General features: G+C 40.4%; 1 protein-coding gene across 1 annotated transcript; it reads right to left on the bottom strand.

Annotated features, from left to right (window-relative positions):
• Positions 1–1,385: 1,385 nt before the first annotated feature.
• On the bottom strand, positions 1,386–6,535 carry LOC109702289 (olfactory receptor 10AC1). The gene is made up of 2 exons (XM_074055265.1): positions 5,584–6,535; positions 1,386–1,634 (listed from the first exon to the last, which is right to left on the bottom strand). Coding segments are annotated over exons 1-2 (954 nt in total). The 3' UTR covers positions 1,386–1,632.
• Positions 6,536–25,338: the final 18,803 nt, after the last annotated feature.

The raw sequence follows: 25,338 nt of genomic DNA, 5'->3' as shown, positions 1-25,338 counted from the left end.
AGCATTTGAAATAAAATCCAATGCTACAACCTACTCTTGCAGCTTACAGAACAGGATTTGAGTTGCTTCTTCCTGTTTTTTTCAGCACTAGCAGGGGCCTGGCACTTGTGTGATCTCTGGCTAGACAGTATTTCTGGATGTGAACTTTGTTACTGGGCCAGTGGCCTTTGCATGTGAATTGCTGAGGTTTAAAGAGATGAATTTGGTGCTTTGGGGGATGAATGACACGCTTCTGAAGCAGCATCTGGCCCTAATATCATGGTTTTCTATAAATAGCACATGATTTGGCATTGTTGATCACTTTGTCTTCAAAATTCTCTTTCCTTAGTTTCCATGCCACCAAAATTTCTTGTATTTTTTTGATTGTTCTTAAAAAAATTCTTCTGTGCATTCCTTTTCATCTACCTCTCCTCTATTTTTACTTTGGATAAGTAAGACTATGTATATGTAAGGTTATTCAATGAGAACAAAGCTCTGTTCCACCTCTATTATCCAGGCTCATATTTTTACCTTGGCACAAACACGTGTGCATGTGCACATATAAAATACATATATATACACACATTATACTCTTTTTTTTTGGCAGCACTGGCATTTGAACTATGTGTATAAATCATCTGCATTTCCTTTTCTGTGAATAGTCTACCCATGTCCTTTGCTCATTTTTCTTTGGGAGTGTTAGTTTTTACTTATTGATTTGTAAGATTTCTTTACATGTTATTGAAATGAGCATATAGCACACACAGAATAGTCCATATATCTCATCACTACTAATAAGAACCAATCATGATGACTGATTTCTAGAATGCACATGGTTTCTTTTGCATGCACTGTTCCCTTTGTTTGGACTCTCTTTTTTTGGTTCTCTCTCTCCCTGCCTCTGGCTATTCTTACTTGACTTTAGATCGTACCCATTACTTTTATCATAAACTACCATGCTCAGAGGCTGCCACCACCTCAGGTTGGCTAGTTTTTCCAGCAGAATCTTTTATTTTTACCCATGGTAGCATTTGCATCATAGCAATGCAATTACTTGTATATTTGCCTGAATCTCCAAGATTTCAAAATCCACCTGGACCTCATTTTTGTTCCTTCAATAATTGTCATAGGTGCTAGGAATACAGTGACATAGTGACTGCTACTGAATCCCCAACTGTCTAGTTGATGGCATGGAACTCCATACACATTTATTTGTTGCATCTGTGGATGAATGAATAAATTCTGGAATTTTCTACTCTACAAGTGTACTTAAATTTTGTGCCAATTTGTGTCCTTTAACATATGAGGGTATATGGATGTGACATTCTTTAGAAACAGTCTCAACAAGGTAATTTATTCTCTCTAGTCATTTTCACAAGGTAATATGAATTGTAATTCTTCCTCATAATGTCTCCTCTCTTTATCAAAGACAGTAATGTTTCCTACAAGCTTCTAGTGGATAAAAATACTTCAATGCAGTCCCACTCTTATACCACATGAATACTGTATCTACTCCTGGATCCACTCCTGCAGAGCTGGCACTTGTCCCCTTCCCTTGCCTCCAGGGCTGTTGGTGAGAAGATAGTTTCAGGAGAGTGGTATCAGGCCCTTATTCTCAGGATGGAAGGTAAGAAGTCTGGTTCACTGACAGGACTCTGTAACATACATTGAAAATGATTTTTGGAAATTTATAAAATACACAATTAAGGAAAATAAAAACAACCCACAATTTCATCACACAGGGAGAGCAATTAGTTTTTCTGGTGTTTTAAAAAGCATTCAGACTTTTGTATATTGATGTGCATATATACATAGTACTTTTTGTTTTGAGGTCATTCATTCTACCTCGTGAAAATTTTACTCAGCATTGCATCACAAGTATTTCCTCAAGTCAAAAAGAAATCATCAAAACCTATTTTTGCAAGACTTTAAATGTTCTGTAATATTTATTTAATCATTATTCCAGTATTGAACTTGTTAATATAAAAAATACTGCAGTCAATATCCCTTACAAACGTTTAGTTCCTATCTCTGACTTTTTTCAGGATAGATTTCAATAATCTATTAGTGAAATTAGTGTGTCAAAGGGGAGGAACAGTACCAAGGATCCTGATTCAGAGGAATAAATGGGATCTTCCAAGATTGTCCGGCAGCAGCACCCGAGAGCACACTTCTCACTGCAACTTTGCTGATGCTGAGACTTGTTTAATGGAGCAAGTCTTTCCTAGCTCCTGATTCTACTGAACCTAACTGGGTCTAACGGGGGAGGGGGGGACAACGGGAGATGCAGAAAGGACAAACAATAGATGAACATGCATAAAGCCGGGGCCAGGTGTGCAGGGTGCTCAGATGGAGACGCACAGCAGCCTCATTGCTTTTTTTACTTCTCTTCTCTTTACTCTATCTTTATTCTTTAAGGCCTTGTTTCTAAAGTCTTTCTTTAAAACCTTGCTTCTAAAGTCTTCTTTTCTGTTCTTTAAAGTCTCTTTCCTTAGACTTGCTCTGTCCCATGTTTTCTCTTAGCTTTTCTTTAGCATAATCTCTCTTAAAGACTTTACCCTCAGACTTGCACTGTCCCGTGCTGTCTTTAATCTCTCTTAAAGTCTTTGCCCTTAGACTTACAGACAAACAACAGCAGCCATGTCTAAAAATGGCATTAGCGAAACTCTTAAAGTCTCATACTTAGACTTGCACTGTCTCATGTTCTCTTTAGGTCTTCTCTAGTTTAGCTTTTCTAAAGCCTATGTATAAAGTTCTGCATGCAGAAAGCTGCTCTGGTGGAGACACACCAGACAGCTTCAGTGTCAGCCAATCAAAATCCCCCATCAAAAAGCCTTGTGTCCTCCTTCAGCCAGTCTTTTATATCCAGTGGTAAACAAGGAGGTGGAACAACAGTTCTCAGGGAGGGGTGTGACACTGTAACAAGAGAAACCTGCTCCTGCTTCTCTGAACTCAAACAACTTAGGAAAAGCACCTGTATTGCATCTGCTGCTGGGGTCGTGACAAACTCAGCCTGTGGATTATTGGGAACAGCTGTGCTTATGTCAAGTTCTCATAGGTTTCTCATAATCCACTCTTCACAGTTTAAGAAAGTATAAGTTTGAGAGTAGCAAATGATATTTTATTGTCTAAATTTTGCTACTAATGAAATTAAAGAAAAATATTTTATAAAGTTACCTTGTGAGCTGTCTGTTCATATCTCTTACCAAGTTTTCAAATTATGATGCTTATCTTCTTAAAATTTTGGGGGGTAGGTAAGAAATATTACATTAGCCATTTCATTACAATATTTGTTGCCATTACATATTTTGAATTTGTGATTTTCTTTTAAATTGTTATGTATATGTGTACAAATATCATAATTTGTCTTCAATCAAATCTATCAGTCTTTTTATGTGATCCTTTTCTTGCCCTTGTGATGAGAACATCTCTCCCCATTCTGAGATAAGCTCTGTTTTTGGTTTTAATCTAAATTCATTTTCAAGACTTTTTCATGGTTGAGTACTTTAGATTTAAATCTTTGTCCATCTGAGATTTACTTTAGTTCCTGCTTTAAGGTGAAGACCAGGGTTCATTTAGTCTAAGTAGCTATTTTGTTCCTTCCCGCATTGGTTCATGGTAATGTCTTTACCATATCCTACCTCATCCATGCCTTCCCTTCCATATCCCAGATGCACTTTAAGCATAGATCCTTGTCTCCTTATCTGTGGACTGTTGCCACAATCCCTCACTTGTCATCTCTGTTTTGCACTATTATGGTCAAGTCACATTACTAAAGTGCAACTATGTTAGTACTGTGTACTTACCCCCAAAACCCACAGGAAAAAGCAAAAGTGTGCCATTCAAGATTCCCTGCTTAGCCACCCAAAGTTACTTTGGATTAGGTTTACTATTGTAATAATTTCCCTGAGATAATAATCAATCATTCCAATAACAAGTTAATACGCTCATTATGTTTAGAAACCATCTTTAACATCCCAGGAAAGTGATTGCTCAAGGGAGAAAAGGTATGGAAAGGGCATATGCTCAACACCTCTATTATTTGTCTCTCTCTCACAGACATTTCCAGAGTCCGATTGGGGAAGGGCCATGGCAAATAAGATCAAAATACATTATATGCATGTATGGAGATATCACAGTGAAAACCTCCACATTGTACAATTAATATGCACTAATAGAAAAGACATTAAAATCCTTATATCCACAAAAAATACAATGCTTTGAATCAAAGAAAATCAACTACTTTCTCCAAAAACCATTCTATACAACCTAGCTTCTTCCTGGAAACCATTCTGATAAATGCCATCTGACTATTACGTCAATTCCCTGTTTGTTAGTCCACATACATTCAGTCAGCACTAAATTATTGACCCTTGTTTTCTTTTACTGTGATCCATATGTGTCTTTGCATGCTCCATCTGAAGGGATCAGAGAATAGGAAGAAAACTTAGATTTTAGCTCAGCCCTTGCTTTGTATTTATGGCTGGAAAGTTGAAGCGAAGAGTGACTCAAGACCATGGAGCATCTCAGCAGCTCTCAAGCGTGTTGACTGCTCCTTTCCTCTACTCCCTCACATGTAGGTCTGCCTCTGGAGTCTGACTGGGGCTTCTTTTTTTCTCCCTTTACCCATTTTCCCTGGGGAACACACCCCATGTCCATGATCTTAGCAGCCATCTGTAAGTCCAAATTGATTCCTTCTTTTGAGCCTCCCCTTTGGCCCTGCATTGTGTCTTTGCTCCACTCTGAGCCTTCATTGGTTTGTTCTAGCAGCCTTTGGAAACAGAATCACTATCCCACTCTCCCCACTGCTCCTTTTCTTGGTTTCTCTGTCTCAGCAACGCCACCACCATCCACCAAATAACCTAAGTTAGGAATGATCCTTAACTCCTGTTTCTTTTTCACTCTAATCCAATTAGGGTCCTGTAAGTCTCCGCTTCCTCCTCTTTTGGCTCTTCCCATGTCACTTAATTCCTTGTGTAGATACTCAGTCCCAGACTCCACTGCATCTCACTTAGGATATGGCAACAGGTTGCCAAATGGGTGTCCTGAGTGATCATATGAGGGGGATGTCAACACACCATTCATGAATCCAGATCCTTCAGTAGTTCCCAAGATCCTTTGCCATATGCTTCAGCTCCTGCTAGCTACCCTTCTCCTGGCTTGGTTAGCCCCTAATCATCCTCCACTTCTCCAATTAGTCGTCTCCCCGCTCACCCCAAGAAGCTTTCCCTGACTGCCTTCAACCCTCAAAACGCTGAAGCTCCCTAATCCATGTGTTATACCTTCCTCATCATGCAAGCCCATGACCTTTCAAGGACCCAGATTATAGGAAAAATTCGACAGGGATTTATGGAACCACTAAATTCAGGTCTAGACTTCCCTCCACACTATCTGGGCCGGCCATTCCTCCAGGGAGGGATGGAGGACAGGACCACCCTGGGTGGCTCTACTTGTGTAGACAATTTCCAAGTTCTCTTTCCTTGAGTCCCGCAGGGGGCTTTCCCTATGCAAACACCTTTTGAGACAGGAAACTTTAGCGAACGAAGCTGCCCAGTCTGGTCTGCTCCCTGCCTGCTAGCAGAGCTCACACAGATGCAGACTCACAGCTTGACTGGGCTGGTAGCTGCCCCAGCACCCTGCGGATGGCGGCGGTGATCTCCCGGTTGCGCAGGCTGTAAATAAGCGGGTAGAGCAGGGGCGTGACGTTAGTGTAGACCAGCGCCAGCGTGCGGTCCAGCTGCGGGGAGTAGCTGGCCTTGGGCCGCACGTACATGAAGGTGGCGCAGCCATAGTGCAGGAAGGTGACAGCCAGGTGAGAGGCGCAGGTGGAGGTGGCCTTGCGCCGGCTCCCCGCGTTGTGCAGGCGGCGCAGGGCTGCGGCGATGGCTCCGTAGGAGGCCAGGATGAGCGTTGAGGGCAACAGCAACAGCACCAGGCAGGCGCCCAGCAGGGGTAGCTCCTCCGCATAACTCTGCGTGCAGGCCAGGTGCAGCAGCGCTGTGATGTCGCAAAAGAAATGCACCAGCAGGCGGGAGCCGCAGAAAGGCAGGTGGAAGACCGCCACTGTGAGCCCCACAGATACTGCCAGTCCTCCAAGGCAGCAGGCCAAGGCCAGTCGAGCGCACAGACCTGGGGTCACCACCGATGCGTAGCGCAGTGGGTGACAGATGGCCACATAGCGGTCATAGGCCATGGCGGCCAGCAGGAAACACTCGGCCCCGCCCAACGCGACGAACATCTGCATCTGGACAGCACAGCCCAGGAATGAGATGGGGCTGCCTTTGTCGTGGCCGGGCAAGGTCAGGTCAGCCAGTGAGCGGGGCACAATTACCAGCGTGTAGCAGAGCTCAGTGGCTGACAGCTGGCACAGGAACAGCAACATGGGCGGCCGGCTGGGCACCGAGGCCACAGCCACCAGGATAAGCAGGTTTCCGCTCAGGGTGGCCAGGTGCACTGCCAGCAGCAGTAGAAAGAGCAGGGGCCTCAGGTGTGGAAACTCAAAGAAGCCTTGAAGGAGAAAGCCACAGGGCACGGTGGTGTTGCTGGGGCTGTCCATGCACCCCGACTGCGAGGCACCTGTGGGAGAGAAGTGGAGGAAGGGTGACCTTGCAGGTGCAGACTTTGTGGCTCTCTTAGGGGAGAAAGGGTTACATGGACGTCAGAGGTGGGCTGCAGAGGTAGCAGTGGCTCATGGACTTTTCCCAGGAGGGGAGTCTTACTGACTTGTCCAGGAAAATGATGGAGCCTTTCCTGCTTTCTGGACTGGAATTCCAATAATTGCTTTCTCAACTTAAACTTTGCAAAGAAGCCTTGATTTGAACTCCTTACCTGTAGTGCATCACTCCTGACCTCTACCTACAAAGAACAACAGTGCCTCAAACCAGCTATTATTTCCTGGATTCAGTATGAGTGACATGACTGCCTCTGCCTAAGTTCCCTAAGGGAGGAAATAGGTCTTTAGTCTCTATTTCTCCATCTTCCTCCCTGCCCTACTCTGTCATTACTGAGTTGCCTTTTATGGTGTGTCATAAGTTACAAGAATGCGATGCAAGTGAGGGCCTTCTTGATCATCTCACAGCACTTCATGATCTTAAGGAGGAAAATAAATTAGGCTGGCACTGGTGGGACATTGAAGGGTTTAACTGTACACAGAAAGTTAGGAACAAAAATTTGAATTCCTGAGATGGAATCCAGAATTTTCCATGTCCCTATGAGATTCTGGAATATGGTCACTGGGATCAGACAATCCATATTTACTTAGCCTTAAATAGGGACCTGAACCTGTGCTAGGCACTAGGACACACACTTAGGCAGTGAGGATGCTTTGAGGGAGTGTCTCACTGGGTGTATCAGGAACAAAACATTTCTGACAGTCTGATTAATATTCTGTCAACATGAGAAAAGCATTTGTTTGTTCTGACTTGCCTTACACATTAACAAGTACCTTCCAAATTTGCCACCAGACCCCAGTTTCTCTCTAGTCATCATCCAGTGACTCATTCACAGGCAACACTGAATACAATGTGCATAGGTCTATTGCACTTCTCAGAACCCTCTAGAATGGAGCAGATGTGAGGCGGTAGAGATTTGAGGCCATGTGAACTGAAAGAGGGTATTTGAATTTTTTAATAGATATTAATGACATCTCTTTTTATATCCTTATCTTTTTTTCACAATTTAATCCTAGACTCCACTATCAATTCCTCTTATCATCATTGATTCTAATCAGTATTGGAAGTGTAGTTTTCCAAAGTTGGTATGCTGGAGTGCAGTAGAGGTTAAGCTGGGTGAAAGTGCAACATGCAAATCAAATGAAAGAGCTGGAAGGAAGGCAGGACACTTGGCTTTTGCTGTGTAATACTTCTTATGGAAGTTTTTATTTATCAGTGTCACTCCATGTTCTTTCTTGTCCCACCCAAGGGGAGCACTTGCAAGCGCGTTACAGTCTTACGGAAGAAGAGGAGAATGGGGCACAGGGAGAGTCTGAGGGAGGTGGAATCATTTCCCATCATTTTTAAAGCCACACTCTTTTATTTTGGCCACTTTTCTCTGTTGAACAAAAGTAATAAATCTGAGTTTGGTTCCTCTTCTTGGCCAGATGTTGTGGCTTCAAGTGTGAATGAGAGAAGGAGAGAGAGAAGCCTGGGTGTTCTGGAATTTTCAGGCAGGATGAAGCTGCCAGAGTGCCCACAATGGCCTTCCTCCAACTCTCCTGCTTCTTCCTTTTCATTTCCTCAGAGAAGGTGGGGGTGGGGGGGTAAGGTTGCAGGAGGGAGAGACAGAGCCATCTAGGTCTTTTTCCTGCATGTTTATGATGGAAGCAATGTACATAACATGAGAGGTCAGATGATGGCTCCAACATTTAGGAGCTCAAGGAAGATCATATTTTTAAAAATTATTTTTATTATCATAGTATTGTACTGGGGGATATATGGTGACATTTACAAAAATTATTACATTATATCACAGTTAAATTCATCCTGTCCATCATTCTCAAGATCATGTTTTTAAAGCAAGGTTATGCAAAGCAAGATAAATGGGCTCATTAGATTGAAAGAGACCAAGAAGTCTTTCAGTTCTGCTTAAACTTAGAAAGAATTGTCATGAACTCTAGGAATATATTCCAGAATTGACTTTTCTCTGTGAGGGGGAAGGAAAACAGATATTTTCAAAGCTTCAGCAGTTCAAATTCAGCTCTATCCTAGCAGGAGAAGAAAACACTATAAGACCTCCCTACATCACCCTACTTCCCCGAGGACAGAAGAACAGGTATTGTCATCTTCCAGTGATTAATAGCGCCAACAGAGATAGCCTACGCTTTGAGGGGGTGCCAGGCAAATGTTCACAAGGATTTTATACATTTAACCCACTTAATCTAGCAGCAACCTGGTAAGGTAAATGGATTCCTATTATATCCACTTCAGAGGTGAGGAAATTGAGGCCCAAAGAAATTAAATGTTAATGATAAAGCCAGATTTTCACCCAACCAGTTTAACCCCAGATAATCTGTGGTCTTTTCTATGTGTAGTCTTCTTATTTATACCTCTTTCAAAACTCCTCCACAGGACACATCCTACACCTTTCCCATATCTCCCACTTCCCCAGACTAGAAATGACCCACAGTCTCCTGGACATTTCTGTCCTCAGCTTTCCATTCACTGACATTTGTCTTGAGGACATGTGGATGTGAACAGTAATGCAGATAATCTAAGGTAGCAAATCTAAAAATACTTTTTCCTTAGCTTTGACATTCATCACTGCTTTTGTTATTGTTCTGGCAGATTTGCTTTTCTAATTGTGTAAGGCTCCACAGAGCACCCACAAAGTCATGGCTGGCTGGTGGCCCAGGACATCTGGATGTGGTTGGAAGCTATGCTGGGCTGGTGATGCAGAACTGATTCAATTTGTCTGTGCAAAGTAATTAAAATTATCCGCAATAATAATCATTGGTCATTTCAATAGTCAACAAAGCACTTCTATAAAAGTGGTTGTGGAATGGGAGTTGTGAGGGATAGACAAGTCAGGGTCTTTTAGTTCTTGAGAATTTCACAGAACACTGAACTAGAATGAATCATAAAGGTAAAATGGTGTAGACCCTCATGTTAGAGCAAGAGAAGCCCAGAGGTCACTTACTAGCTTCAGTCCTCACTACTGTGTATTGGTGGAACTGAACTAACTACTAGTTAGCTCTAAGTAATCTTGGCTGAGTAGAGCTATTACTCCAAGAATTTTTCCAGGTAGAACTGAGATGATTGATCTAGTATTATAGTTTACAAAAATACTAAAATAGAAGTCACAACAGAATTTTATCATTGTCCTGTAGGAAGTTAGTTTAGAAGGTTATGAATTTATTTGGATTTCCTCACTTCTCTAGTAACTTGTCATGAACTTCTGGTTTATAATGTTTTATAAATTATAATGGAACTTATTTTTTATTGTTTTTTTTTAAGGAAAAACACATAATACACTCAAAAATGATATTTTCTTTTCTTAGTGTTAATTCTTGTTGAAGGAGAAAGAGTCCTCATAGTTTAAATTTTCCTTGTCATTTTCTGGGTGCTTGATTTGCAGAGAAGGGGGAATTAAACTTTTCTAAAGACTCAGGCTCCTCACTGTTGAATGGGGGCAACAAAAGAAGGACTTGATGAGGATTCTACAAGAGCGCATATAAAAATTTCTAGAACAGATCTGTCACATAGTGGGTACACAATAACACTGAAATCATTCTTACTTTTATCTTTTATTATTTGACAGGCTTGGGTTGTATATGCTGTAAGTAGTCATCCTTCCATGATGGAAAATTCTCAGCCCTTGATTGGGCCAGTTCAAATGCTTTTCCAGTGCATTTGCTACCTTTCTCAGATCCCAGAGGCAGAGGTATGCCTATCTATCTATATATCTATCTATCTGTTTGTATCTATTTATCTATCATCTAAATCTGTCTTTCTTCTTCTTTCTCTATTGTTTTCTGAAACTGCACAAGGCTATTATAGAAGAAGATATCTCTGGATTCAAATCCTGGCTTAACAATGTACTAGCCACATTAACTTTGGGTGATGTACTCAATTTCCCAAATTTTTAATCTGTTTTTACATTGAAATGGGCATAATGCCTGATTCATAGGATTGTTGTGAGGTAGGACTATTATAAAGAAAACCCATAACATAGGGCCTGGAACAAAGAAAGTAACTAAAGGTGGTTACTCAACACATTGTAGTATAACCCTGTCTTTGACAATGACATGTCAGCCTTTGGGCTCCATCCACACAGTAGCTGGCAACTGTAGTTACCGTAACAACTCCTTTTCCTAGTCATAGAAACCTTTACATTGGGTCATGACAGATAACTTAAAACTTATTAATTTATACATGTTTGCATTATTACGTATTTCAGTTTAAATTTGTTTTCTGAAATAAAATTCCTTGAGTTAAAACTTAGTTGTAAAAAATGACTTTTAAAATTGAGTTCTTCCCTAAAAAGTTTGGCAATTTCTTTATTCAGAAGAGCTAAATATAACCTCTGGATTTAATGGCTACACTGTGTACTCTCTCTTCCAACTGTTTATGATCTCAACTTTGATCTCTGGGAGATGTGCTATTTGCTTGCATGATGTTTTAGTTTTGTGAGTTGGTTCCTTTTACAAGATAAAGCAGCCTGCTAAATTTTTGATGACTAAATGTGGTATAGTATCTTGTTAAAGGCTTGTAACAGTCTGAATAAAAGAAATCCTCTGATAGTTTCTTTTTGACATCTTTATCACCTAAAAGCAGGTAATTACTTACACAAACATTCTTGCTTTCCCCCTTTATGGCATTTTCTGAAGTATTTAGGGATCCTACATGTCTCATACAAATGAGGTATTCTGGATATTTCTGGTGTCTGCTCTGAATCCCTTCTTTAGTGATGGTCACCAAGTCAACTTTGTAGTCCTCTATCTCAGGGTCAATGTGCTACCATAGACTTTGCATTTTTCCTTCTAGTTTCCTGATGACTCAGAATGACCAGTCCTAACAATGTGTTTCAAGCTCCCTGGATCATTGCCACTTTGTGTTGTTTTTTTTTCCCCAAAAGTCAATTGTGCTTTGGGCTTTGGGAAAAGTATTATAAGAGGGCTTTTTATTCTCCCTTAATTTCATCTGGAGAGCAGCTTTGAACCATGAAAATCTAGAAATCTTACTGATTTTAGCTGGCTCTCTGCCTTTGATGCTTTGAAAGAGACTTTTTACCCAAATGGAAATAGTATCCATTTTAATGAATGCTTCTAACCTAGACTTCCTCCAGAGGAAGGAGGATAAACTTCAAAAATGGGCACTTTAATGTTAAACATCAAAACTGTCTGGTGCAGAAACTGTCCCGGTACCAAAGCTGTGAAGGTCAACTTTATCATAGTAAATTAATGGTCACTGTATTGTTACATTCTGAAAAGTATTGTAGGCTGGGGATCTATTACTTTAGTTACTTGAAAAATGCCAGCATCTTTGTGCTATAGAAAAACTAGTTGATTTTCAAAATTTATTTTAAAAATAAATAAATAGGTGTGAAAATACTGTTAATTTTGAAGCTGCATCTTGTGCAATGAGAGAATGAGAGGGATCCCTTGAAAACTAGAAGACTCTCCTTCTAAAAGATGTTTTTCTGTTTCTTGCTGGCCATAGACTGAGAGCTAGAACTAAGTAATGGAGCAAAGAAGTCAGCTGTTTGGATGAAGAAGTAAGACTATGTCAGTACTGCCAGAAAATTTTTGTGATTCATTAAAATAACTTTAAAAGATCCACAGAACACTAGTGGGGAAAAATGCTGATCTTCTGGACTAGCCACCTTCCAGAGTAGAATTCTGCTGAGACCCTTGGAAACCTGTCCCATAAAGTCACACTTTGATCCATTACCCTGAGAATTTTGTGAATAATTTTGGAGTCAGGATGCCTAAAGGACTCCTTCCCTGCCATCCAGTTGCCCACCTCTTTGTATCTAGCATAGACATCTGTGGTTGCCAAGGAAGAACAATAAATGACTAACTAATGAGATAAGATGATTGGGACTCAGTTAGCCAGAGGCCAGACTCTAATGGGGGTCTAATTCTCTCCAGTGTACAGTTCTGTGGTTGATGTGGTCCAGGGGTGGGAGAGTTCATTCTTTGGCCAAGATAGGAGGAATAAATGGAGTCTTTCCTTTTTTGGCATTGTTGGTGATACAGTTTCTTGTCTCCCATAGAGCTGAGTAATTATCATGGACACCATCTTTTGAATTCTCTCTATTCTGCCTCTAAGAGTTGCAGAAATAATATTTTTCTCTATTCTTACCAATATTTCTATAGAAACAACATATCATTGGATGCCTCTCTCACCATAAAGCCTCTGTTGACATAGGAATACAAAACCTCCCACTTTCAGATGGGAAAGCTAGGGCAATGAGGATGCATTAGGGCAGAATCATTAAATAAAAATAGAACCCAAGCTCATCCCCCTAGCATTCATAACTGCCTCACATTCCTCTTGCCCTACCACACCTCATTGTACCCAAGACTGAAGTGTTCTGCAGGTACACTGAACACGTGTGCTCTGTGACTTATTGATTTGGGGTACCACATCCAAAGAAGGGAGGCTGGTGGCATGAGAATAAATGCTCATCTTATAAGTGTTATCATTTTGTGGTAACCTTAATTTGGTGATGCTTTATGTCCTTATTTCCATGCTCTACTCCTGGTATTTCCTTTTCTTCCTCTGCCCTCCTATCCCCTAACCACTAGCTTCTCCTTACCTGGGCTTAGATAGAGGGATGACTTGGAGGTGGGTAGAGAGGAAACTCAGATCATAGTGACTGGAGGTTGGTGAGATCCCAGGTAAAGTGGAGAGCAGGAAAGCACAGAGTTGCAATCAGAAGGTGTGGAGTAAAGGGAGGGGTAAAAGGAGATGAACAAAAGATTGTGAGGTTGTAAGAAGGGCAAGCACGCAGGTGGGGGATTTTTACAGAAGTTTCTGATAGCTGTGTCTGATCAGAACTACAACCTTAGCTTTCTTTAAATCCCTGGAGAAGTGGGACAATAGAGAGGAAGGAGTATATTAGTCCCTTCCAAAGGGAAGGCAACAGCAAAAGCATCCTGTGATTCATTACTCCTCACAAGTGCCCTCTGAAGTCTGGAGACCTAGAAGGGATTTGGCACATGTACAACTCCTCTGCAGCTGTCCAGAGAGAAACAAACAGTTCCTAATTCAGTTGCTCATCTGCCCATTGTGTGGTCCATCCCACTGGTACCACACTCTTTCCCTAGAGTGTTTCTTTCTTCTCTTTAATTCCTACCTCTGCATGCTGAACCAGGCAGCAGCTCATATCCCACAATAAAGTGTCAGGTGCCTAGCAGGTCTAAGATGCCTTAATTTGTCCAGTAGCTGGCAGAGAGTCAGCTGTTGAGATACATGAATGAATCCCCTAAATCTAAATCATGTGCAGAGACCTCAACAAACTACCTTAGGAAATGTACTCCAAGGGATGCTTTTAACCCCTGAATATGAATTAGACTCTTCAGGCTGGGTGTCCTAAGTTTGAGAGTTGAAGATGTGCTCTTGATTGTCTGGTTATTATCCTATCATATATATATATATATATATATATATATATATATATATATATATATATAAATAAGATAAATATATATATATACCTCAGAATCATAGAATTCTGTTCTAATTAATTTTATTAATTCTTTTATTCACTGACTCAAAATGTTCACTGAGTTATTAATTTGTAGACTTTGACTTATGTACTGAGTTATAGTTTACTGAGAAAAGCAGACAAATATACTTGTCTTTGTAGAACTTACATTCTAAGGAGAAAATACAGACAACAGCCAAATTAAATGAATAGAGTATGTAAATATAGTGTACAGAATATACATATAGAATATAGAATATTCAAAATGTATAAGTCCAGTGGAAAAAATAAAAGAGGATAGAGAATATTGCAGGTGTCAGGTAACTTTTTTTATTTTGTTTTTCTTTATTCAAATACTCATATGTGCATACATTGTTTGGGCTATTTCTTCCCTGCCCACTCCCCCCTCCCCCCACCCCGCAACCTCGCTTCCAGGCAGAACATGTTCTGCCCTTTCCTCCAATTTTGTTGAAGAGACAACATAAGTGATAATAAGAAAGACAAGGCATTTTTGCTAGTTGAGATAAGGATAGATATACAGAGAGATTCCTAGCGTTACTTCCATGCACAAGTGTATTACAACCCAAATTGATTCATCTCTACCTGACTCTTCACTACTTCCTGGTCACCTTCCCATATTGACCTCTGTCACTTTAAGGTTACTGTATTAGCTCCTCTACAGTGGGGACATCAAACACTTTCAAGTTTTGAATTTCCTACCTATCCCCATTCCTCCCGTATGTGCTCTCCCCTTAGGGTGTGACCCAGGTCCAACATTATTGCAGTTGCCCTACATCTGAAGTCCGCATACCAGGGAGAACATATGATTTTTGGTCTGCTGAGCCTGGATAAATTTGCTCCAGTTCCATCCATTTATTTGTGAATGATAAGATTTCATTCTTCTTCATGGATGAGTAAAATTCCGTTGCTTACAAATACCACATTTTCTTAATCCATTCATCAGTAGTAGGGCATTTTGGCTGTTTCCATAACTTGGCTATTGTGAATAGTGCTGCAATAAACATGGGTGTGCGGGTGCCTCTGGAGTAACCCGTTTTGGAGTAGGATTGCTAGATCATATGGCAGATCTATGTTTAGTTTTTAAAGAAGTCTCCATATTGTTTTCCAGAGTGGTTGCACTAGCTTGCATTCCCACCAGCAGTGTACGAGGTTTCCTTTTCCCCTACATCCTCACCGACACCTGTTGCTGGTGGTGTTTTTGATGATAGCTATTCTAACAGGTGTGAGGTGGAATCTTAGTGTGGTTTAGATTTGCATTTCCTTTATGACCAGAGATGGTGAGCATTTTTTCATGTGTTTTTTTAGCCATTTGAATTTCTTCTTTTGAAAAAGTTCTGTGTAGTTCAGTTGCCATTTCTTTATTGGTTCATTGATTTTAGGAGAGTTTAGTGTTTTGAGCTCCCTATATATTCTGGTTATCAGTCCTTTGTCTGATGTGTAGCTGGCAAATATTTTCTGCCACTTGGTGGGTGTTCTCTTCAGTTTAGAGACCATTTCTTTTGTCGTGCAGAAGCTCTTTAATTTTATGTAGCCCCATTCATCCATCCTTTCTCTTAGTTGCTGAGCTGCTGGGGTTCTATTAAGGAAGTTCTTGCCTACACTTATTATTTCCAGAGTATTCCCTGCTCTTTCCTGTCTGATATTAAGGTCCTTGATCCATTTTCAGTTGATACTAGTACAGGGTGATAAACATGGATCTAGTTTCAGTTTTTTGCAGGCAGATAACCACTTTTCACAGCAACATTTGTTGAAGAGGCTGTGTTTTCTCCATCGTATGTTTTTGGCACCTTTGTCAAAAATAAGGTGAGCATAGCTGTGTGGATTCATATCTGGGTCCTCTATTCTGTTACACTCGTCTTCAGCTCTGTTTTTGTGCCATACCATGCTGTTTTTATTGCTGTTGGTTTGTAATATAGTTTTAAGTTGGGTATTGTGATACCTCCAGTATTGCTCTTTTTGCTGAGTATTGCCTTGGCTATTCACAGTCTCCTGTGTTTTCAAATTAACTTTAGGGTAGATTTTTCAATCTCTGTGATGACTGTCATTGGGATTTTGATGGGAATTGCATTAAAAATGTAGATTTCTTTTGGTAGTATAGTCATTTTTACTATGTTGATTCTACCAATCCATCAGCATGGGAGATTTTTCCAACTTCTGTAGTCTTCCTCTATCTCTTTCTTCAGAGGTTTGTAGTTCTCCTTGTAGAGATCATTCACATCCTTTGTTAAGTTTACTCCTAGGTATTTGATTTTTTTTTGAGGCTATTGTAAATGAAATTCTTTCCATATATTCTTTCTCAGTTTGTTTGTTGTTGGTGTATAGAAAAGCTAATGATTTTTTAAGTTGATTTTTTATCCTGCCACCTTGCTGTAGCTATTTATGGTGTCTAAGCATTTTTGGGTAGAGTTTTTTGGGTCTTTAAGATATATGATCATGTTGTCTGAAAATAGGAATATTTTGAAAGTTTTTTAAACCTATTTCTGTTCCTTTTATTTCTTCTTCTTGCGTAATTGCTCTGGCTAGGCATTCCAGTACTATGTTGAATAGGAGTGGGGATAGTGGGCACCCTTTTCTCATTCCTGATTTTAGGGGAAGTGGTTTCAGTTTTTCTCCATTAAGTATGATGTTGGCTATAGGTTTGTCATATATAGCCTTTACAATGTTGAGGTACATTCCTTCTAGTCTCAGTTTTCTTAGAGTTTTTATCATGAAGTGGTGTTGGATCTTATCAAAGGCTTTTTCTGCATCTATTGAGATGATCAAGTGGTTTTTGTCTTTGCTTCTGTTAATGTGGTTTATTACGTTTATTAATTTTCATATGTTGAACCACCCCTGCATTTCTGGGATGAAGCCGAGTTGGTCGTGGTGAATGATCTTTCTGATATGTTGTTGGATTTGGTTTGCCATTATTTTATTGAGGATTTTTACCTTGATGTTCATTAAGGAGATTGGCCTATAGCTGTCCTTTTTGGAGGTGTCTTTGTCTGGTTCTGGGATGAGTGTAATGCTGGCTTCATAAAATGTGTTAGGCAGTTTTCCTTCCCTTTATATTTTGTGGAACAGTTTAAGGATAGCTGGTATTAGTTCTTCTTTAAAGGTCTGATAGAATTTAGCAGAGAATCCATCAGATCCTGGAATTTTCTTTTTTGGAAACTCTTGATTGCTGCTTCAATTTCTTTTTGTGTTATAGCTCTATTCAGGTGATTAATATCCTCTTGGTTCAAATTTGGATGGTCATAAGTATCTAGAAATTTGTCCAATTCTTCAAGATTTTCAAATTTATTGGAATATAGGCTCTCAAAGTAGTCTTTGATGATTTCCTGGATTTCCGTGGTGTTTGTTGTTAGCTTCCCTTTTGCATTTCTGATTTTACTGATTTGGGTTTTTTCTCTCCTCATTTTAGTCAGGTTTGCCAGGAGTCTGTCAATCTTGTTTATTTTTTTTTTTCACATATGAAGAATTTATTTGCAGATTTAGGTTGTTATTTTGTGCTTAAAACAATATATTAATTTTGTTTCCCTTTTTCTTTTTTTTCTTTTATTATTCATATGTGCATACAAGGCTTGGTTCATTTCTCCCCCCTGCCCCCACCCCCTCCCTTACCACCCACTCCAGCCCCCTCCCTCTCCCCCCCACCCCCTCAATACCCAGCAGAAACTACTTTGTTTATTTTTTCAAAGAACCAGCTTTTGGTTTTTTGAATCTTTGTATTTTTTGTTTGTTTCTGTTTCATTAATTTCAGCCTTTATTTTTATTATTTCTCTCCTGCTTGTTTTGGGATTTGCTTGTTCTTGTTTTTCTAGGAGTTTTAGATGTAGCATTAGGTTATTGATTTAGGATCTTTCTTTCCTTTTAATATATGCACTCATGGCTATAAACTTTCCTCTTAAGACTGCCTCTTGATGGCTATTCTAACAGGGGTGAGGTGGAATCTTAGCTTGGTGTTGGCGAGGATGCAGGGAAAAAGGAAACCTCTTACACTGTTGGTGGGAATGTAGACTAGTACAACCACTCTGGAAAAAAATTTGGAGGCTACTTAAAAAGCTGGACATCGATCTACCATTTGATCCAGCAATACCACTCTTGGGGATATACCCAAAAGACTGTTACTCCAGAGGCACCTGCACATCCATGTTTATTGCGGCACTATTCACAATAGCCAAGTTATGGAAACAGCCAAGATGCCCCAGCACTGACGAATGGATTAAGAAAATGTGGTATCTATACACAATGGAATTTTATGCAGCCATGAAGAAGAACGAAATGTTATCATTCGCTGGTAAATTGATGGAATTGGAGAACATCATTTTGAGTGAGGTTAGCCTGGCCCAAAAGACCAAAAATCGTATGTTCTCCCTCATATGCGGACATTAGATCAAGGGCAAACACAACAAGGGGATTGGACTATGAGCACATGATAAAAGCGAGAGCACACAGGGGAGGGGTGAGGATAGGTAAGACACCTAAAAAACTAGCTAGCATTTGTTGCCCTTAACGCAGAGAAACTAAAGCAGATACCTTAAAGCAACTGAGGCCAATAGGAAAAGGGGACCAGGAACTAGAGAAAAGGTTAGATCAAAAAGAATTAACCTAGAAGGTAACACCCACGCACAGGAAATCAATGTGAGTCAACTCCCTGTATAGCTATCCTTATCTCAACCAGCAAAAACCCTTGTTCCTTCCTATTATTGCTTATACTCTCTCTACAACAAAATTAGAGATAAGGGCAAAATAGTTTCTGCTGGGTATTGAGGTGGGGGGAAAGGAAGGGGGTGGAGTGGGTGGTAAGGGAGGGGGTGGGGGCAGGGGGGAGAAATGAACCAAGCCTTGTATGCACATATGAATAATAAAAGAAAAAAAAAAAAGACTGCCTCTTCTGTGTCCCATAGGTTCTGGTAAGTCGTGTTTTCATTTTCATTAACTTCCAGGAGGGTTTTAATTTCCTCTTTTATTTCAATGACCCATTGATCATTTGAGCAATGTGTTGTTCAGCTTCCAATTGTTTGCATGTTCTCTACTGTTGTTTTTGTTGTTGAGTTCTAGTTTTAATGCATTGTGATCAGATAGAATGCATGGGATTATTTCTATTTTCTTATATTTTCTGAGGCTTGCTTTGTGCCCTAGGATATGATCAATTTTGGAGAAGGTTCCATGGGATGCTGAGAAAAATGTCTATTGTGCTAAGGTTGGATGAAATATTCTGTAGACATCAGCTTGGTCCTTTTGATCTATGGTGTGATTTATTTCTAGAATTTCTTCATTGATTTTTTGTTTGGATGACCTATCTATTGGTGACAGGGAGGTATTAAAGTCTCCTACTACCACTGTGTTGGAGTCTATATATACTTTCAGGTCTTTTAGAGTGTGTTTGATGAAATTGAGTGCATTGATGTTGGGTGCATATAGGATGATAATTGTTATTTCTTTTTAGTGTATTTCCCCTTTTATTGATATGGAGTGTCCTTCTTTATCTCATTTGATCAATGAAAGTTTGAAGTCTACTTTGTCTAAGAAAAGTATTGCTACTCCTTCCTGTTTTCAGGGGCTGTTGACTTGGTAAATCTTTCAGCTCTTCACCCTAAGCCAGTGCTTGTTTCTGTCATTGAGATGGGTCTCCTGTACACAACAGATTGTTGTATCTTCCTTTTTAATCCAGTTTAATGGTGTCTTTTGATGGGAGAGTTAAGTCCATTATCATTCAGTGTTAGTATTGATAAGTATGTGGCGATTCCTGTAATTTAGTTGTTTTTGTTGTTTAAGGGTTTGATTGTTTGCAGTTGAATCAATGTTACTCTCAGATTCCTTGTCTTTTCTTCTCCTGTGGTTTGGTACTGCCTGCCCTGTCATGGTTTTGTTTGCTTTCACTTTCTGTGTGCAGAATTCCTTGAAGAATCTTTTGTAGTGGTGGTTTGGTGTTCATATATTGTTTTAGTTTCTGCTTATTGTGTAAGACTTTTATTGCTCCATCTATTTTGAATGATAGTTTTGTTGGGTAGAGTACCCCGTGGTTGAAGTTATTTTCATTCAGTGCCCAGAATACCTCATTCCATGCTCTGCTTGCTTTTAACGTTTCCATTGAGAAATCTGCTGTGATTTTGATGAGTTTACCTTTGTATGTTATTTGTTTTTTCTCTCTGACAGGCTTCAATATTCTTTTTCTATTCTCTGTGCTTGTTGCTTTAATGATACTATGTCATAGCGTAGTTCTATTTTGGTGAAGTCTGTTAGTGCCCTGGAGGCTTCCTGTACCTGAGTGTGCATAACTTTCTCTAGGTTTGGGAAATTTTCTGTTATTATTTTTTGAATATATTATGAATACATTTTGCTTGCATCTTTTCTCCTTCTTCAATGCCCATGATTCTCAGGTTTGGTCTTTTGATGGAGTCAGTTGTTCTTGAATATTCCTTTCATAGGTCTTGAGTTGTTTGACTAATAGCTCTTCAGTTTTTCCTTTAATTTCCATTTATCTTTAAGTTCTGAGATTCTGTCTTCTGTTTGTTCTAGTCTGCTGGAGTGGCCTTCCATTGTGTTTTGTATTTCTGTTTCATTCCTTTTTCTGAGGTTTTCCATATGATGGGTCACTTCCTGTTTAATATTGTCTGTTTTCAAAGAAGTCATTAGTGGTATTCAGTACAAAAATTGAAGTAAAGAATAAACCATGTGGATTGCATTGAACACAATCAAAGTTCCTTAGTAATTGATCTCCCCTTCTTCCTGGATGAGTGAGCAGATGATTAAATATTATTGTCAGTATCTTGAACAGTACTAATGAATTTGAGTACTGCTGCTGCTGAAATGATGCTGTTTTAATTGGGGTCCGAAGCATTGAGGTGCTGTTTGGCATTTGTCTTCCACAGAGCTCTTGCCATTCAAACATGACAGATTTGGTAAAATAGTAGTTAGGTTGAGTCTTGCTTGCCTTTATTCAGTCATCTTTGTATGAATTTGGTGGTTGGTAGAGTAATTTCCTGGCTTTTTAAAAACAGGTTTTTAGCTGATGTTCATGAAGGGAGTGAGTCCTTAGAACTGCCACTGATGGAAGGAAAGCCTGTCTGAGAAAGTGCATTTCTTTAAAGAGCTGTGTCATATTGTCCTTTGTGCCCTCTGCTGGACAAGTCGAATCAAGTAAGACTTTTAAATTGTATCCTCTAGCGTTATAGATGTAAGACAGTACTGTATCATGCCTCTGTGAATGTAAAGTGTCTTGTACCTGCTTTTTTTTATTGTTTTATTATTCATATGTGCATACAAGGCTTGGGTCATTTCTCCCCCTTGCCCCCACCCCCTCCCTTACCACCCACTCCACACCTTCCCTCTCCCCCACCCCCTCAATACCCAGCAGAAACAATTTTGCCCTTATTTCTAATTTTGTTGAAGAGAGAGTATAAGCAATAATAGGAAGGAACAAGGGTTTTTGCTGGTTGAGATAAGGATAGCTATACAGGGAGTTGACTCACATTAATTTCCTGTACGTGTGTGTTGCTTTCTAGGTTAATTCTTTTTGATCTAACCTTTTCTCTAGTTCCTGGTCCCCTTTTCCTATTGGCCTCAGTTGCTTTTAAGGTATCTGCTTTAGTTTCTCTGCGTTAAGGGCAACAAATGCTAGCTAAATTTTTAGGTGTCTTACCTATCCTCACCCCTCCCCTGTATGCTCTCGCTTTTATCATGTGCTCAAAGTCCAATCCCCTTGTTGTGTTTGCCCTTGATCTAATGTCCGCATATGAGGGAGAACATACGATTTTTGGTCTTTTGGGCCAGGCTAACCTCACTCAGAATGATGTTCTCCAATTCCATCCATTTACCAGTGAATGATAACATTTCATTCTTCTTCATGGCTGCATAAAATTCCATTCTGTATAGATATCACATTTTCTTAATCCATTCATCAGTGGTGGGGCATCTTGGCTGTTTCCATAACTTGGCTATTGTGAATAGTGCCGCAATAAACATGGGTGTGCAGGTTGCACCTGCTTTTTGATATGTAGTAGTGACTGTGCTTTATCAGAGGTGTTTTTAATGATGTTACTCTAGAATATTTTCTTTCCAGATGAAGATTGAAAAGCTAATAAAAAAAAATTGTGCCAGGTATCACAACAGTAACAGAAATTTGTAGTTTTTTTGCTGTTTTCTAGGGTTCTTTTTTTCTTTTTTTCCTTTTTCCTCTCTCTCTCTCTCTCTCTCTCTCTCTCTCTCTCATTAATGGAGTGTGCTGGATATCTCTACAATTTTGTTCAGATAACTGCAGAACCTGGAAAAACTGTTGCTGCTATTGATGCATAACATACTGCTATTGTTGGTCTTCTTAAATAAATACAACTTTATGAACTTTAGCTATGCTGTCAACTCTGGAAAAAGTATACCAGTTTACCATGTTGAGTTGGAATTGTACAGAAATTAATACTTATATTGGTTTAGAAATGTTAAAGTTAATTTTTTTCCATTTATATAGGGGTAATGCACTGCATTATATATGTAAGATCTTATCTATGTGAGTTTGATTACAGAAACTAATGAAGCAGTCTCTAAATAATGAAAAAAAAAAAGAAAGAAACCATGTGGATGTGTGGGGAAGACATTCAGGGCGGGAGAATTATCCAGTGGGAGACCCAGAAGGGAGGGGCAGGTCTGGCATGTTTGTGGCACAGTAATGCAGCCAGTGTGGTTAGGATTGTTTGAGGAAAGAATAATGCAGACAATCAAAAGAATAGTGGGTGGTCAGTAGGGGTTGCTTTGTAGTGACTTTGAGAACTTGGCTTTTGTTCTGCATAATGCTTGAGGACTGGGATGACTTGAAAGGATGCTTCTTGTTGCTATGGTGAGAGCAAGCTGTAGGGGACCAGGGGGTAGCATAGGGCAGCCTCACAATAAGCCAAGTAAGGAAAATGTGATTTGGATCATATTAGCAGTAGAAGTGGTGAGAAATGACTGGATTTGGATATATTTTTAAATGTAGAGCCAGCAGGATTTCCTGATAAGTTGGATAAAGGGAATGAGAAAGAAGAGGAATAAGAATGATGTATTCTTCTTTTCCTCCTCTTCCCCTCCCATCCCCCCTCCTTCTTCCTTTTCTTCCTCCTCCTCCAACTCCTTCTCTTTGAGCAACAGAAAGGGTAGAGGTGTTATCACCTGAGATGAGGAAACTCCAAGTAGAACAAGTTTTGGTGTGGCAGGAAGGCAGGGAGGGGGAAGGGAAATAATGAGAGATAATGAGTGCAACAGTGAAAAAAAATACTGGATTTGAGGAATGTCATCTAGCACCTGGGGTGAGACCAGAGAAGTGCCAGAGGTTAAAATGGCCAATGACATAGTATGTGACCATGTATGGGATTATCTGTATCCCCCATTTCTGTAACCTGCTCTATATGGTATATAAGGAAAGCCCCCTCTGTTCTTGGGGCTCAGTCTTTGGATGTGAATCTGCTGAGCCACTGCTGGTCTGCTTAATAAACTTGCTTCCTGAAAGCTTGGTGTCCTGTCTCTCTGCCTGAGCCATGCTACAACATTTCTGGGGCATTGTCCAAGATTTGGAGCAGTGTTTTCATCTCCTTGTCACTGGTTCAGTGTTCCAGGCCCACTGGGAAGACCACCCCTGCTAGGCAACACCAAATGTGTTGATCTGAAGAGAGGGAACCTTTCTCCCAGTGAACCAAGGAGGCAAGTTTCACTTGCACAAAAGAATCCAGGAAAGCTCAGGAGCCCCGCTATCAGACTGGTAAGAGCCTGGGTTCTAGTTTAGACCCTCCTTAGGAGACAGACGGGGAGTCTGATCAACTCTCAGCAGAGACACCTGAGTAACCCCCTTTTGGGGTGAAATAATGTCTATCAGGTTTTTTAGGAAGCAGTATGGAAGTATTGTGCTGTGTAAGAGTGGATGAAAGTGCAAGCCTGGGACATGGCCCCACTACAAAGCGATTTGTAAAGTCCTGATTAACGGGTCCATGTCAAATTCATATGGTCTAGGGTAAGCCCTGATACAGACCCTGGTCCAGGGTTTATACAGACTCACTACAGCTAAGAGATGACTAAATCCCTGTGAGGGGAGAAACTGAAGATGGATGATGTGAGTGGTGTTATTTGTTTTCCCCTGTGTGTCAGAAAGGAGGACTCCTTACCTCCTCTCCATAACCCTCATCCCTTCCATTTCTGTCTGTGTCTTGATGTCTGGCAACAGGAGGAATGGGATGAGGTCAGAGTAAGAACAACCCCCTAGGGTGCATGCTTAAGAACTTTAAAAATGGATTCAATAGAGATTACAGAGTCAAGCTGATTCCCGGCAAGATTAGGACCTTCTGTGAAATAGACTGGCCTGTTTTTGGTGTAGGATGGCCCTCAGAGGAGTCATTATATAAGGTCATAGAAGTTTTTGAAGTGGTTGTAGGGGAACCTAGACATCCAGATCAGTTTACTCACATTAGTGGGGGACCCTGAGGAGACCTCACCCCCTTATGTCCCTCGTACCTACTTTGCCACTGTCTTTCATTCCTTTGCTTCTACCCATGGAAGGGCAAGCAGCATCAGATGGGGATGCCCCAGCAGCAAATATGCCTACAAGGCTGGGCCCAGGAGTCCTTGAGACTGCAAACATTTGAACAGTCCCAATACAGGACTAGCCTCTCTCCTGGGACCCACCATCCTGAAGATGCCCCTGAGAGAGGTCCATGGCTCAATATCTGACAGCAGGGTCAGATACAAGGAGGAAGGCCAACATTTGTTTACCATCCCTTTATAACCACAGACCTCCTAAATTGGAAGCATCGTACCCTCTCCTTCACAGAAAAGCCTCAGGCTCTGATTGATCGAATGCAGTCCATCATCCAAACTCATAAACCAACCTGAACAGACTACCAACAGCTTCTTCTGACTCTAAATACAATCTAGGAATGCACGAAGTAAGGCATGAGTTCCTTTACCTTCCTGATTGCCCTGTGGCCTCAATAGGAAGAGAATTGTGCAACCTAAGGGCACATATAACTTTTGACTATGATAGCATGGCAGCCTGAAAGCTGAGAGGGCCTGATGCCAACATTGTAACTCTCACTGTTGCGCAGGAGGAGGAACGGTGACTCTATGCCCCTAAGAAAGAGATTCCTGAGATGCCCGAGCTTCCCTTTAAGAACCACCCCCCAGACTGGTTCAGAACATACCTCCAGTGGTGGTAGAATTAAAGCTGGGAGCCATTCCTGCTAGTCA

The sequence above is a fragment of the Castor canadensis genome, chromosome 2, assembly GCF_047511655.1.
Source record: "Castor canadensis chromosome 2, mCasCan1.hap1v2, whole genome shotgun sequence".
NCBI lineage: Eukaryota > Metazoa > Chordata > Mammalia > Rodentia > Castoridae > Castor > Castor canadensis.
This window is presented reverse-complemented; position numbering and strand designations above follow the sequence as displayed.

Excerpts from the sequence above, each read along its gene's own strand:
- LOC109702289 (XM_074055265.1), bottom strand. The coding sequence starts at position 6,535 with ATGGACAGCCCCAGCAACACCACCGTGCCCTGTGGCTTTCTCCTTCAA.